This window comes from Apium graveolens, chromosome 4, assembly GCF_009905375.1.
Source record: "Apium graveolens cultivar Ventura chromosome 4, ASM990537v1, whole genome shotgun sequence".
NCBI classification, from domain to species: Eukaryota; Viridiplantae; Streptophyta; class Magnoliopsida; order Apiales; family Apiaceae; genus Apium; species Apium graveolens.
The window spans coordinates 298,484,397-298,499,962 of record NC_133650.1 but is presented as its reverse complement, the minus strand read 5'-3'; the positions used below and the strand labels follow the sequence as shown (position 1 = coordinate 298,499,962).

Sequence of the window (15,566 nt, the reverse complement as noted above, 5' to 3'; positions counted from 1 at the left end):
CTCCACTGGTAACATCCATTGATCATATCTTCGAGGTGAATAAGGATAGAGGAATCTTTAAGAAACCAGACCATCTGACTTCATGGCATAGTAGAGATAAGAAGAAGTATTGTGATTACCATGAGTCTACCGGTCATGACACCCATGAGTGTCATCACCTGAAAGATGAAATTGAAGAATTGTTCAAAGCGGGATACCTGGGATAATGGATTGACAAGGTGAAATGAGGCAGGGGGAATGATGACAAGGGGAAAGATGAAAGGCAGCCCCCGCGGGAAGAAGACGCTGAAAAGACAACGGAGGTTAAGTTCCAAAGAGCTGGCAGTATCAGGGTAATTTTTGGAGGAAACCCCTTTATCGGTGATAGTAATTGGGCGTTGGAAAGAAATGCAAGAGAAGTACGACACCCGCCACTCACCAACATTCATAGTTTGGAAGATAGACCTCCAAAATTATTCAAAGGGGAATCAGCTGATATTACGTTCAGGGAGAGAGAGTCAAGATGGGTACATCATCCCCATAATGATGCACTGGTAATAACTATGCTTATTGGGGTAATGAACGTCCATCGGGTCTTCTTGGATAACGGGAGATCTGTGAACAACCTGTATTATAGCACGTACAAAAAATTGGGTTTCCCGGGTAGCGACATGTATTTTGAAGATGCACACGTCTATGGATTTACTGGAGAAGCAGTGAGAGTTATGGGTTCGGTTAGGCTTCTCGTCATACTTGGGGAAGGAGCTCTGTCTGTCACTCAAATGATAGATTTCAAAGTGCTGGATCAGGACTCTGCGCACAACGTGTTGGTGGGTAGACCTTGATTGCGGGCGTTCAGGGTGATAACCTCGATACATCATTTGATGATAAAGTTCCCAACACCTAACGGAGTAGGCAGTCTGAGAGGGTCGCAATACGAGTCACGCGACTGCTATCACAAGGATGTTAAGAAATTCCGCAGGAGAAGATACGGGGGAAAAGGTCTTCCATTTGAGGGTGCAGAGGACATTCATACAAAACTAAGTGGAGAAGTTCATGCCCACTATTTTGTGGAAGGCCCAAAGGAGGAAGAAACCCATACTACCGAGACCCTGTTTTGACGTTGGGGAATGTTTCGAGGATCCCTAGTGTGGAAGAAGTTGTGGTGAACCATATAGAAGAGATCATGCAAAAGGAGGTTAACGGAGAAAAGTTGGAAGGAAGAAGTGAGATTTTACAAAGTCTCGAAAGTAGCCTCAAGGTGGATGCTCCTGAAAAAGAGGACGCGCCCTTGAAGAGTGAAAATGGAATTGAGGTTGATGCTCTTCAAAATGAGGACGCGCTCTCCACACCTGCGTTGCACAAGGCCACGCCTTGTCCTGAGGTAGATGATCCCAAACATGGGGACACGCCCCCGTATGCAAAAATGGGCATCGAGGACCCCCGTGACTTTGATTTTGATCTGGATCCCAGGATCCCTATGCCCGCTGAGAAGACGTGGTCGGTCGAAGACACAATATCTGTTCCGGTCGACAAGGGTGACCCGAGCAAGGTTTTGAAAGTGGGATCTCCGCTAAGTGATGAAATGAGAGAAAGACTTACTCATTTTCTGATTAAAAATCTCGATGTCTTTGCATGGAGTGATTCAGACATGGTGGGAATCGACCCCGGAGTAATGTGTCATTGGCTAAACATTTTCCCTAATTACACGGGCGTACGACAAAAGCGTCGCCCAGTGAGCGGGGAAAGGGTGATAGCATTAAAAGAAGAGGTGGACCGACTGTTGGAAGTGGGGTTGATCAAAGAATCTTACTACCTCGAGTGGCTTGCAAATCCAGTGCTCGTAAAAAAGCCGAACGGAAAGTGGAGGACGTGTGTAGATTTCACAGATCTCAACAAGGCCTGTCCAAAGGATAGTTTTACGCTCCCACGAATTGATCAGTTGGTTGACGCGACGGCAGGGCATGCCTTGCTAAGTTTCATGGATGTATACTCTAGTTACAATCAGATTCTCATGTATGGTCCCGATCAAGAGCATACATCCTTCATCACCGACATGGGGCTATACTGCTACATAGGAATGTCGTTTGGATTGATTAACGCTGGTGTAACTTATCAGTGGTTGGTGAATATGATGTTCAAAAACCAGATTGGGTGAACCATGGAGGTGTATGTGGATGATATGTTGGTAAAATCCAAGGAGGCTAATGACCATATCGAGCACTTGATGGAAATGTTTAACATTCTAAGGAGATTTCACATGAAGTTGAATCCACAAAAGTGCGTGTTCGGCATGGAGTCGGGCAAGTTTCTTGGATTCATTGTCAACCATAGGGGAATTGAAGTTAACCCCGCAAAGATCAAGGCATTATTGGATATGAAATCACCCACCAATGTAAAACAGGTACAGAGCTTAACTGGAAGGATCGCCGTGCTAAATCGATTTATTTCCAAGTCGTCTGACAGATGCAAGGAATTCTTTAAGGCGATTAAATTGGCAGGGAAAGATTTTGTATGGACGTCATAATGTGAAGAGGCTTTTAGAAGGATCAAGGAACAATTGGGAAACCCTCCCATATTGTCAAAACTGTTAGATGGAGAATCTCTAATACTGTACCTTGCAATGTCGGAGTATTCAATCAGCGGTGTTCTAGTAAGGGAGGAAGATGGGCAACAGTCACCAGTGTATTATGTGAGCAAGCGAATACACGACGCTGAGACTCGCTACACAAGCATGGAGAAACTGGTTTATGCCTTGATCCTCGTGTCAAGGAGGTTACGGTCGTACTTCCAGGCCCATAGAATTGAAGTCCACACAACATATCCGCTACGACAAGTCCTTCACAAGCCAGAATTATCGGGGAGGATGTTGAAATGGGCCGTAGAGTTGGGACAGTTTGACTTGGAATTCATGCCCCGTACAGCAATTAAAGGACAAGTCTTAGCCAATTTTTTGTTGGAATTTAATTCTGCCGTTGATGATAAGGTTTTGGTAGTGCTCCAGCCCCCTCGTAATGAAGAATCTTTAGAAGAGTTCCCACATCCCTGGTGGACCTTACATGTAGATGGGGCAGTTAACAATAGAGGAGCAGGTGCAGGCATAGTACTCGTGTCTCCAGAAGGCCATCATCTGATGAGCACAATTCACTTCAAATTTTATGCAGCGAATAATGATGCGGAGTATGAAGCATTGATTAATGGATTAAAGATCGCTTTGGAAATGGGGGTGCGAAATCTAATTGCGAGGAGTGACTCGGAGCTGGTGGTGAATCAGGTGAATGAGGGGTTTCAAGCGCGAGCCCGCGAACGGAATTGTACTTGAGATGTACGCAGCGCCTGATCGGAAAGTTCAAAGAGGTTAGGTTGGAATGTGTATCGCGGGAAAAGAACAGCAACGCAGATGCTTTAGTGAAAATGGGGTCGCAGCAAGAGGCTGTGTTATTGTGATCCATACCTTTAGAGATTCAGGAAATTCCTAGCATCCCGGAGATAGAGGCAATGCAAGTAGATGCGGCTCCCAAGGAAATATGGATGACACCCATTCTTGCCTACATTCACAAGGGAACGCTACCGGAAGATAAGTTCAAGGCTCGTCGGCTCCGCTACCAGGCTACAAGGTATGTGGTGTGCGATGAAGTTCTGTACAAGAGAGGCTTCAATAAACCGTTGCTCGGATGTGTTGATGAATAAGAAGGAAATTATATATTAAGGGAGGTGCATGAAGGAATTTGTGGTAATCACTCGGGGGGTAGTTCTTTGGAAATGAAAGTTTTACTTCAGGGGTATCATTGGCATACCCGATGAAAGAAGATGCTGCAAATTTTGTCAAAGTATGTGATCGCTGCCAGCACTTTGCAAACTATTCATCTATGCCAGCGACGCTCTTGACGTCTATGGTAAGCCCGTGGCCATTTGCCATGTGGGGAATAGATCTTATTGGGGAACTGCCCAAGGTTAAAGGGGATGTTAAGTATGCGGTGGTCGCGGTGGATTACTTTACTAAATGGGCAGAAGCAATGTCGTTGACGACTATCACCGTAAAGAAAATCAGAGACATTATTTTCAACTCCATCGTGTGCAGATTTGGAATCCCTTACAAGCTTGTGTCGGACAACAGAAAGCAGTTTGACAGTAAGGAGTTGCGACAACTGTGTGAGGATTTGAAAATAAAAAAGGAGTTTGCAGCGGTCTATCATCCTAAAAGCAATGGGCAGACAGAGGTTGTGAATAAAATAATAAAGCATACCCTCAAAGCCAAACTGGAAGAGCGCAAAGGGAATTGGCCTGAAGAACTCTCAAAAGTGATGTGGTCTTACAACACTACTCCACGATCTACTACGGGAGAAACTCCATTTATGCTGACTTACGGCTATGAAGCTATGGTCCCCGTGGAAGTTGGTTCGGGATCGCTTCGCAGAGATCGTTACACGGAAGAAGATGCAGAGATTAATCAAAGGCTGCATTTGGATCTCTTGGAAGAAACAAGGGAAAATTATCAGCTGAGGCTTGTGGCGTATCAACAGCGTGTTGTAAGGTATTATAACAAGAAAGTAAAGGGACAGCTGCTGAAGGTAGGAGATTTGGTGTTTAGGAAAGTGATGTCAAACACAAAGAATACCCATCATGGAGTGTTTGGAGCTAATTGGGAAGGACCATACAAGATAAAAGCAATCTTATGGAAATGAACTTATCACCTTGAGGATATGGAAGGAAAGCTGGTTCCGCGAGCTTGGAACGCGAAACATCTCCGAAAGTATTATCAGTAAGGCGCGGTTTTGGCCCCTTACATATCTTTTTTATTACTGATGTGAATATGTTGAGTACTTGATGATTTACTATACAAAACATCTAAGTAGATTTTACTTAGTAAAATAATGTAGCACTCGAAGGATAAGAATTATAGTCCCGACGGATAACTCATTATAGTCCCGACGGATGATTAACTTATTATCCATCGAGTGAGTAGCTTATGTAATAAGTTTGTAGCACAGTATTGTATGCACCTTTGTATAAAATCTGTAGTGGCATATAAGTCATGTTGACTTTAACTAGATATGCAGAATATGTTGATTAACTGTACATAAGCAATGTCTTGTAATTCTGTATAAGTGAAATGAAGTCAAGTGCCAAAATAGCTACCAACGGATGATTAACAAAGCTTCGACGGATGACCAAAATAGCTATCAACGGATGTTTAACATAGCAGTCGACGGATGATCAATTAAGTCATCGACGGATGATCTGAAAGTCGACAGATGATCAAGATTCAAACATCAGTTGAACAGTGAAAGCTGACACACAGCCGTTGAGTTGGATACAAGTACACTGTGGAAGCTCATTAACTGGGTAATAGAGGACAAAAAGCAGCAAAAATCAAGACTGTTAGATTTTATATTTGTTCAGTTCTTTTGACTTTGTAATCTTGGTATTATATAAACCAAGAGAGTAGCAAATAGAAAAATAACTGAGAGAGCTAAGAAACAACAACAGAGAAATCTTTGTAAGCACTATCTTTAGCATTTCCTGTGTTCTTAGCATTTCTATTTGTGTAAGCAGCTGTGGGCATTTCTGCACACAGAGTCCTCTCGATATATTAAATATATCTCTGGTGGAATTGTTTAAATCCACCAGAAAGTTTTTAAAGACTCTTGTTTTTAATTACTTATGTTTTGATTCATTCAAGTTTACATTCCGCATTGTGCTAATCAAAACAAATCTATCCATAATCGAGTTGAACATTTTTATTTTAAGAAAAAGGTTCAAGAATTCCATTCAACCCCCCTTCTGTAATTCTTGCTATATTGTTAAGGGACTAACAATTGGTATCAGAGCGAGCTCTTAATCTACAAAGAGTTTAAAGATCAAAACAATTCAGCAAGATGAACAAGAAAGATGTTGGAGTCAAGATTCCTTTTCTTGATAAAGACAATTACCATCATTGGAAGGTAAAGATGCATCTTCATATGCTTTCTCAAGATGAGGCCTATGTGGACTGCATAGAAAGAGGCCCTCATGTTCCAATGAGAGCTACAACATGAAATGAACCATCTGTTCCAAAGCCAAGGCATGAATGGTCTGATCCTGATATTGAACAAGTCAGGAAATATAAAAAGGCCATGAACATTCTGTTCAATGGTGTTGATGCAGACATGTTTGATAACATCATCAACTGCAAGACTGCCAAGAAAGTTTGGGACACAATACAGATAATCTGTGATGGTACTGAGCAAGTAAGAGAAAATAAAATGCAGCTCCTGATTCAGCAATATGAGCATTTTCACAATGAAGAAAGTGAGTCACTCACTGACATTTTTAGTAGATTCCAAAAGCTACTAAATGCTATTAAATTGCATGGAAGAGTCTATCAGACTAAAGACTCCAATCTGAAATTTCTCAGATCTCTTCCAAAGGAATGGAAACCAATGACAGTCTCATTGAGAAACTCACAAGATTATAAGGAGTTTACTTTGGAGAGACTGTATGGCATTCTGAAGACCTATGAGCTTGAGATAGAGCAGGATGAAAGAATGGAGAGAGGAAAGAAGAAAGGAGGATCCATTGCACTAGTGGCTGAACTGGAAAAGGAGAAGGAAGTGAAGATGGAAGCTGTGGAATCAACTTCAAAGGCCTGTGAAAGCAAAGGTAAAGGGCTAGCTGCAGAAAGTGAAGATTCATTGAGCCAAGATGACATGGAGGACATTGATGAGCACCTAGCATTCCTTTCAAAAAGATTTTCCAAGCTCAAGTTCAAGAAGAACTTTGGAGCTGCCAAGCTAAATAGAAACATGGTGGATAAATCAAAATTCAAGTGTTTCAAATGTGGCTTGGCGGGGCATTTTGCAAATGAGTGTAGAAAGTCAGATTCCAGTAAGAAAAGATTCCAGTAAAAATACTTTGATCTACTCAAACAGAAGGAAAGGGCTTTTATTACACAAGAGAATGACTGGGCAGCTGATGGTTTGGATGAAGATGAGGATGTTAGCTATGTCAATCTAGCCCTTATGGCCAAGTTTGATGAAACAGAGACAAGTTCCTCAAGTAATCAGGTAATCACTACAAACCTTGCACATTTATCTAAAGCTGAGTGTAATGATGCAATAAATGACATGTCTACAGAATTGTATCATTTGCGTGTTACACTTAAGTCCCTCACTAAAGAAAATGCTAAAATCAAAGAAAACAACTTGTTTTTGAGTGAGAGGAATAATGTGCTTGAGTCTCAGGTTGTTGAGTTTGAGAAACTAAAAATTGAGTGTAGAATTGCCAAGGAGGAATTAACTGAGTCCTTGAAAAAGGAAGAAATTTTAAAGAAGCAGCTCGATCGTGAACAGGAGGTGATTAAAGCATGGAAAACATCCAGAGATGTTCATGCTCAAATCACCAAGGTTCAAGGAATTGAGTCTTTTTGTGATGAAGCCTGGAAAAAAAATAAAGAGAAACTAGAACCTATTTTGGTAGATGGATTGCTGACAGATGTAGACTCGACGGATGATGAGATCTATCCGTTGGATAACAAAAAGTGTTATCCGTCGAATGATAAAAATCCTCATCCGTCGGCTGTGAGCAAACCCATTAGCAAAGCCAAATTAACCAAGCTAAATGAAAAGTATGGGTCTATTTCCAAGAACTTTGTTTCAGGAGAGTCAAGTCAAGCCAAGAAAGGGAAGAAGGCTAATGTTGGTCACATGACTGTCAAACAGTTAAGTGACAGACTTGAGAAGATAGAGGTAAAAACGGAGACTAAAAGGAAAAACGATAGGAATGGTAAAGTAGGGATTAACAAACATAATAACTACACACCTGACAAATATGCTCCTAGAAAAATCTGTGTCAAATGTGGTAGTGTAAATTATTTGTCTGTTAATTGCAAATCTGCCATGCCTACTCCCATGTCTGTTCAGCCTCAATTCTCTAACATGAATGCCATGCCTCCCATGCCTGTTAATGCTATGCCTACACAGAACATGAATGCACAGTTTGCTAATATGCCATTTGCACCTAATCCATATTATGCTGCATACAATATGCCTCAAATGCCATTTAGCATGCCTTACTGGAATAACATGTTTGCACCAAGCATGTCATTTCCTGTTAGCCATAACATGCATGATAATTCTGTTGCATCTAGTGGTTTCAAAGGCCCAACCCAAATGACTAAGGAAGAATCTGAAATTCCTAAGTCAAATGAGTTAAGACCTAAGAAACAGAAGAAGAAAGCTAACAAGGCAGGACCCAAGGAAACTTGGGTACCAAAATCAACTTGATTTGATTTTGATGTGTACAGGGAAATAGAAGGAATATTTGGTACTTGGATAGTGGTTGTTCAAGACACATGACTGGTGATTCTACCCTACTCACAGAGTTTGAAGAGAGAGCTGGCCCAAGTATCACTTTTGGAGATGACAGCAAAGGTTATACTATGGGATATGGCTTGATTTCAAAGGACAATGTCATCATTGAAGAGGTTGCCTTAGTGGATGGTCTCAAACACAATCTGTTGAGTATCAGCCAGCTCTGTGATAAAGGCAACTCAGTAACCTTCAACAAAGAAACCTGTGTTGTGATTAATAATCTAAACAACAAAGTGGTTCTCACTGGTGTGAGAAGAGCAAATGTGTATCTTGCTGACTTCAACTCAACTAAAGCAGAATCTGTAACTTGTCTTCTCAGTAAAGCAAGTCAAGATGAAAGTTGGCTATGGCACAAGAAACTATCTCATTTGAACTTCAAGACCATGAATGAGCTGGTAAAGAAAGAGCTAGTTAGAGGCATTCCTATGGTGGAGTTTACAAAGGATGGACTGTGTGATGCCTGCGAAAAAGGGAAGCAGATTAAAACATCATTCAGGAAGAAACTTGATTCAGCAATTGAAGAGCCTCTACAACTGCTTCACATGGATTTGTTTGGACCAGTCAATATATTGTCAATCTCAAAGAAAAGATTTTGCCTAGTAATTGTAGATGATTTCTCAAAGTTCTCTTGGACCTATTTCCTAAAGTCCAAAGATGAGGCTAGTGAAATCATTATCAATCACATAAGGCAAGTTAACAATCATCCTGATTTTAAAGTTAGAAGAATCAGGAGTGATAATGGAACTGAGTTCAAGAACTATGTCATGAGAGCATTTTGTGAGGAAAATGGAATCTTGCATGAGGTTTCAACAGCAAGGACTCCACAACAGAATGGAGTAGTGGAAAGAAAGAATAGATCTCTTATTGAAGCTGCAAGGACAATGCTTGAAGAATCAAAACTACCAACATACTTCTGGGATGAAGCTGTAAACACTGCATGCTACACTCAGAACATCTCTCTGATTAATCAAGCAAGATGCATGACACCTTATCAATTGTTCAAGAACAAGAAGCCGACTCTGAACTTTCTTCATGTCTTTGGCTGTAAATGCTATATTCTGAGAAATCAAACTGATCAAAATGGGAAGTTTGATGCTAAAGCAGATGAAGGAATTTTTGTTGGATATGTTGTTGGTAAAGCATATAGAGTCTACAATCTAAGAACCAACATTGTTGTTGAATCTATACATGTTGTGTTTGATGATAAAAAGATTAAAGGACTAAAAGATGGAGATTACCATGAGAGCCTCAAATTCGACAATGTTGAGATGGTCAGTGATGAAAGTGATGATGAGAGTGATCAAGAAACAGTGTCTAAGGATAATGCAGACAAATCTACCACAAATGAAGCACAAAACTCAACATCCGTCGAGTTACATAACGCTTCATCCGTCGAAAGGAAATCTGTATTATCCGTCAGAAGACAACCTGCCTCATCCGTCGGTACTCAAAATTCATCATCCGTCGGGTTATCAAAAGGAGCAGGAAGTCAAGGCAAATCACCCATAGAAAGCACCCCAATCTCAAATCAAAGATCCACAAACTCAGGGGGGAGTTTCTAGCAATCAAAACTCAATCACACATCAAGACAACATTGAGGTATCTTCATCTAGGGCTAATCTACCTCAACCAAGAAAATGGACAAAAGATCACCCCTTTGAACTGATTATTGGTGATGTTTCTTCCAGAGTTCAAACCAGGAGAGCAACTCAAGAAGAATGTCTATATAGCAGCTTCCTGTCTAAGGAAGAACCAAAGAAGGTAGAAGAAGCCTTGTTAGATCCTGATTGGATTGTAGCTATGCAGGAGGAGCTAAACCAATTTGAAAGGAATAAAGTATGGAAGCTGGTACCCAAGCCTACAGGAAAGAATCCAATAGACACCAAATGGGTATTCAGAAACAAGATGGATGAAAATGGCATAGTAGTAAGGAACAAAGCAAGATTGGTTGCTAAAGGCTATTGTCAGCAAGAAGGAATAGATTTTGATGAAACATTTGCTCATGTTGCAAGACTTGAAGCCATCAGAATCTTCTTAGCCTATGCAGCCCATGCCAATTTTAAGGTCTATCAAATGGATGTCAAAAGTGCCTTTCTGAATGGAGATTTGGAGGAAGAAGTGTATGTAAGTCAACCTCCTAGCTTTGAAGATCCAAATTTCCCAGAGTATGTCTATTATCTACTGAAAGCACTTTATGGACTGAAGCAAGCACCTAGAGCCTGGTATGACACTTTATCAAAGTTCCTTTTGGAAAATCACTTCACAAGAGGTACTGTAGATAAAACTTTATTTTTCATAAATGTGAATGGCTCTAGCATACTTGTTCAAATTTATGTAGATGATATTATTTTTGGCTCTACAGATGAGAAACTTTGTAAAAAGTTTGCCAAACTGATGCAAAGCAAGTATGAAATGAGTATGATGGGAGAACCAACTTACTTTCTTGGTTTACAAGTTAAGCAAGTTAGTGATGGAATATTCATTAGTCAAACTAAATATATTTTTGATCTTTTAAAGAAGTTTGATCTAATGGACTGCACATCTGCAAAAACTCTCATGGCCACTGCAACTAAGCTTGAACTAAACACTACTGAAAAGTCTGTGGATATTTCAAGTTATAGAGGCATGGTTAGCTCACTTCTGTACTTAACAGGTAGTAGGCCAGATATAATGTTTGCTACATGTTTGTGTGCTAGATTTCAGGCTGATCCTAGAGAGTCTCATTTGATAGCTATTAAGAGAATTTTCAGATATCTCAAAGGAACACCAAACCTTGGCATTTGGTATCCTAGAGATTCTGGTTTTGATCTAACTAGTTATTCAGATGCAGATTATACAGGTTGCAGAATTGATAGAAAAAGCACAACAGGAACCTGTCAATTTTTAGGAGACAAGCTTGTGTCCTGGTTCAGTAAAAAGCAAAATTCAGTTTCTACTTCTACAGCTGAAGCTGAATATATTGCTGCTGGCAGTTGCTGTGCACAGATTTTATGGATGAAAAATCAATTGCTAGACTATGGTTTGCAAGTTGACAGGATTCCTATTTTCTGTGACAACACAAGTGCAATTGCCATCACTGAAAATCCAGTGCAACATTCAAGGACAAAACATACAGACATCAAGTACCATTTCATAAGGGAACATGTAATGAATGGTACTGTAGAATACATTTTGTTCCAAGTGAGAAGCAACTTGCAGATATTTTTACCAAACCACTGGATGAGTCCACCTTTTCTAGGTTGGTAAGTGAGTTAGGTATGCTTTATTACTCTTGAATTTATCTGAATTATTTTGCAAGTTGAAAGGTAGCCAGAAATTTAACTGATTTTTAGTCTTGGATGAAAATTTTGGCTAAGTCAAAATTTGCATCTCGACGGATGACCGTTATCCATCGAGTTGAGTCATCTGTCGATATACAAATTGTAAATAAAAATCAATTACTTTTTTGGAATATTTTAAAGCTCGACGGATATCAACTTATCCTCATCCGTCGAAGTGTCTAAATCTTAACCGTTAATTCCCTGAACATTATCCATCGAGTATACTTACAATTTGTAAGCATTACACGACGGATAATGTGTAGAATTTTTACAGTTTATTTTAAAATGGCTATTTTAGACAATTTCTATTGGGTAATTTACTTCTCTTTATTATTTTTATCAGTTGATTTTGAGAAAAGTATAAAAGCTTATTTCATTCTAATCATTTTCTTTTATCATTCTCAAATTCAACTGTGTTACTTCATTCTCTCTCAAGCAAAAATCCTCTTTCTCTTCAAGCTTTTCTTCTCTAATAATGGCACCCGTAGTTAAGATCATGTCACAGACTGGGTTCATCTATGAGAAGAACAACTTCACTGCCTTGGTCAATAAGGGGATTCAGCAATCTGAAGACTATCATAAGATGATGGACTTCGTGCACAACTGCAAGTTAAGTTTTGCCATGCTGGAATCACCCACAATTTATTGTGAAGTTGTTGAGGAGATGTGGACAACAGCAATCTACAACTCTATTGACAAAACCATCACTCTAACCATCAAAGGTAATGATTTATGTATCAATAGTGATGTAATAAAAGCATGTTTCAAGATTCCTGATGATAATATAACTGCACCACACACTGACACTGATATTGTCAATATGCTCAATTCCATTCACTATGCACTTCCTACTACAAAACTAAGTGAAATTAGAAGACTAGTTCTTAGGAAGGAATGGAGTTACTTGTGTGATGTAGTAACTAAAGTCTTTTCTGGAAAAATCAGTAATTTTGATTCTGTGAACATTTCCATGCTTAACATGCTATACATGCTAATTACAGACAAATATTACAATTTCAGTGACCTTGTTGTGTATGAGTTAGGTTTTAAACTAGGTGACTTAGCCAAAAGAGGAAAGAATAATTACTATGCTAGATTTTTTATGCTTTTGGCTAACCATCTTTGTCAAGAGATTGAACTTGAGAACCCAAACAACAAATTAGCTTGTTGGGTTCAAGAGAGGAGAATTATTGCAGACTTGAACAGAGCCAACCATCACAAGGATGTGCCAATGTTCTATTTCCCTATAATGCTGACACCTCAGGTAAGTGAGGTAAGTTCATCTACACCCTCAACTATTCCAATCCCTTCTATTTCTTTGACATCAGGCATAGTTATGGCAACTGTGACAATGACCAAACAGTTGTCTACCAAAGCTTCCAAAACAACTGCAATTCTTAAATCCAAATCAAAAAAAACCCCCTCTGGTATCTCTCAAAAGGTACCAGTTGAAAAATCTACCAAAGACAAAGAGGGGAGTGTGAAGGAGGGTAAGATAGGTGAGGGAAGGGGTGAACATCAAAGAAACCCCAAGGATAAGGTTGGAGAGATGAGTGAATCCCAGCCTAGCCACACTGCAGTTTCCCAACAAACTGTAGTGCTTAAAAAGGACAAAAGCTCACTTCTAGCTGCATCCTCCCAAAAGGATGTGGCTATTGAACAAAGCTCTCATCCAAGAGCACGGGCCAAGAGGGTTAGGGACACAAGCTCACACCAAACCTACACTAGAAAGAAGAAATTCAAAACAACTGGGGATGCACAGAGCACACACTTAGTGCAAACTGGTGCTAAAGACACAGTCCCTGCACCTTCTCAAATTCAGATTGATGTGGCTCCAATAAATATGGAGTCACAGCCAAAATCTCTCATAATAGAAGCCACAGAAACACAATACTCACCAACTAACTCACTGGAAGTGGACATGATAAACACTTCAATTCCTGATTCCCCTTCTTTAACTCTGTCGGGGAAGCCAAAATCTAGTGCAAGTGAGCATCATCTTTTAGATGATTTGTTGGATCACTTGCCAATTCTTTCTGATTCTATTGTGACATATGTGCCTCCAATAACTTCAATCAACACAGAGTCAACAATCGTTTCTCTTCCCACCTCATTCATTTCTACTCTCTCGATGGATATTGCTCATCTGTTGAGCAGTGATTGTATCCCGACGGATAAGCTTAACAGCAGTTATCCGCCGGATAGCTTTACCACTCACCCGACGGATATCACTTATCCGTCGAGTGTCTCTACACAACTTCAAAATTCAATAATTTCAAGTGCAGAAGATTTGGTGGTAATACAATCACTCTTAGGACTGAGAGAGTAGAGTGCATTGAGTGAGAGGCTGGGTTGCTCCCAGGCAAAAGGAGAGGAAAATAGTGAATCTCAGCAATCCATTCATTCAGGATTGGCAAAAGTGAGTGAGAGGAGTCCCACCTTAGTAGGTGAAGGTGAGGGTGTGAGGGTGGGGAGCCAGGGTGAGACCCTGATGCAACAAAAGAGAGAATATGAGAGAAAGGCGGGTACTGGAGAAATAAGGATGGAACCAGCCATTGCTAGTGAGTCAATGATTGTGGATGATGCTAAAAAGGAAAGACAATTTCAGCAACATTACAAAGCTGTAATTGATAACATTTCCTTGGATGCTGACACTTTTACTCACCCTGTTTCAGCCTATCAACTGTTGGCTGCTCAGGGCAATGTGGAGGCAGAGCAGACTTTGAATCTAGTGCACACCACAGAATCTCTTCAAAGAGATAAAGCTGCTGTGAACAGAATGCCTTCTCAAGCTGGAGAGCCATCTAAAGAATTTAGAGTAAATTCTGATGATGATGACTCTGGTTCTTTGGATGGAAGCATGAACTTAGGGGGAGCTGAAGGCCCAAGTTCTGCTTTCAGTTTACCTGAATGTGCATGGGCAAAGGAATTTACACCAGGGCAATTTGAGGTGTCATTGGTAAAACAAGTGATAGCTATTCAGCAGGCCCTTCAGGAAGCTTCAGATGCTGGTACCAAGGTTGTTCTTCAAGTTCACCTAGACTCTTTACATTTAATGAAAATCCAACACTCAAGACAGAATCTCAGTGTGGATGAATTGAAAAAGGATATAGCTGACTTAAAGACATACAACTCTGAGAAGCTGGATTCAATAATGCCATATGGTACCATGCATGATCTATTACTAAGATTAAGGAGAGAATCAGATTCTGACAAGAAGATAGCCAAGCTGGAGAACAGAGTTCAGGTTATTGAGAATTCAGTGGCTCTACTTCTTCAAAATCAACAGACTCAGACAAATCTTCTTATGCAACTGGCTAAAGCACAAGGCATAACTCCTCCACTTGATGATAACAAAAAGGGGGAGAGAGAAACAAGTAAGGGGGAGAAAGGACCAACTGAGGGGGAGAAACTTCTAGTTCAAATCAGCAAAGTAATTGTACCTTCAATTACTATCTCCAAGCCACCAGTTGCAGATGGTATAGATCTTATAAATGCAGCAGCAGCAAATTTGAAAGATGCTGATAAAGGAGAGTTGACTCTGATCAACTGGAAAAAGATTGATGAGGAAATATAGCAAAAGTTTCAATTAGTCAAGGAACCAGATCAATCAGCCATCCATCACTCTCATGTCAAGCCAATCAATGTGAATGAGATGAGCATGATCTATCTGGAGAAAGGACAATCTTCCTGCATCAAGACTACAAAGGCTGAGATAATTCTTAAACCAAGGGCAAACTATCCAAAGTTATCTTTGAAGAACCCTATGTATTCTGTGTATGAGACACCCAAGCCTGATGAAAAGAAGCTTCTGTCAAGATCTATTCTCCTCTACAAAAATCCAGCTGATTCAGCCTCAAGAAAGAGAATTGCAAAGATATTCAGAAATGGGAAGGAAATTTGTGTGGTAGCTGGA

At 40.2% G+C, this 15,566-nt stretch overlaps 1 protein-coding gene across 1 annotated transcript; it reads left to right on the top strand.

The window, feature by feature from the left end:
* The first annotated feature begins 2,602 nt into the window (after positions 1–2,602).
* Positions 2,603–4,664, top strand: LOC141719890 (uncharacterized). Its single transcript, XM_074522254.1, has 4 exons — positions 2,603–3,253; positions 3,448–3,596; positions 3,749–4,285; positions 4,397–4,664. The coding sequence occupies exons 1-4, from the start codon at positions 2,603–2,605 to the stop codon at positions 4,662–4,664; spliced, it is 1,605 nt and encodes a 534-aa protein (XP_074378355.1).
* The last annotated feature ends 10,902 nt before the right edge of the window (positions 4,665–15,566 follow it).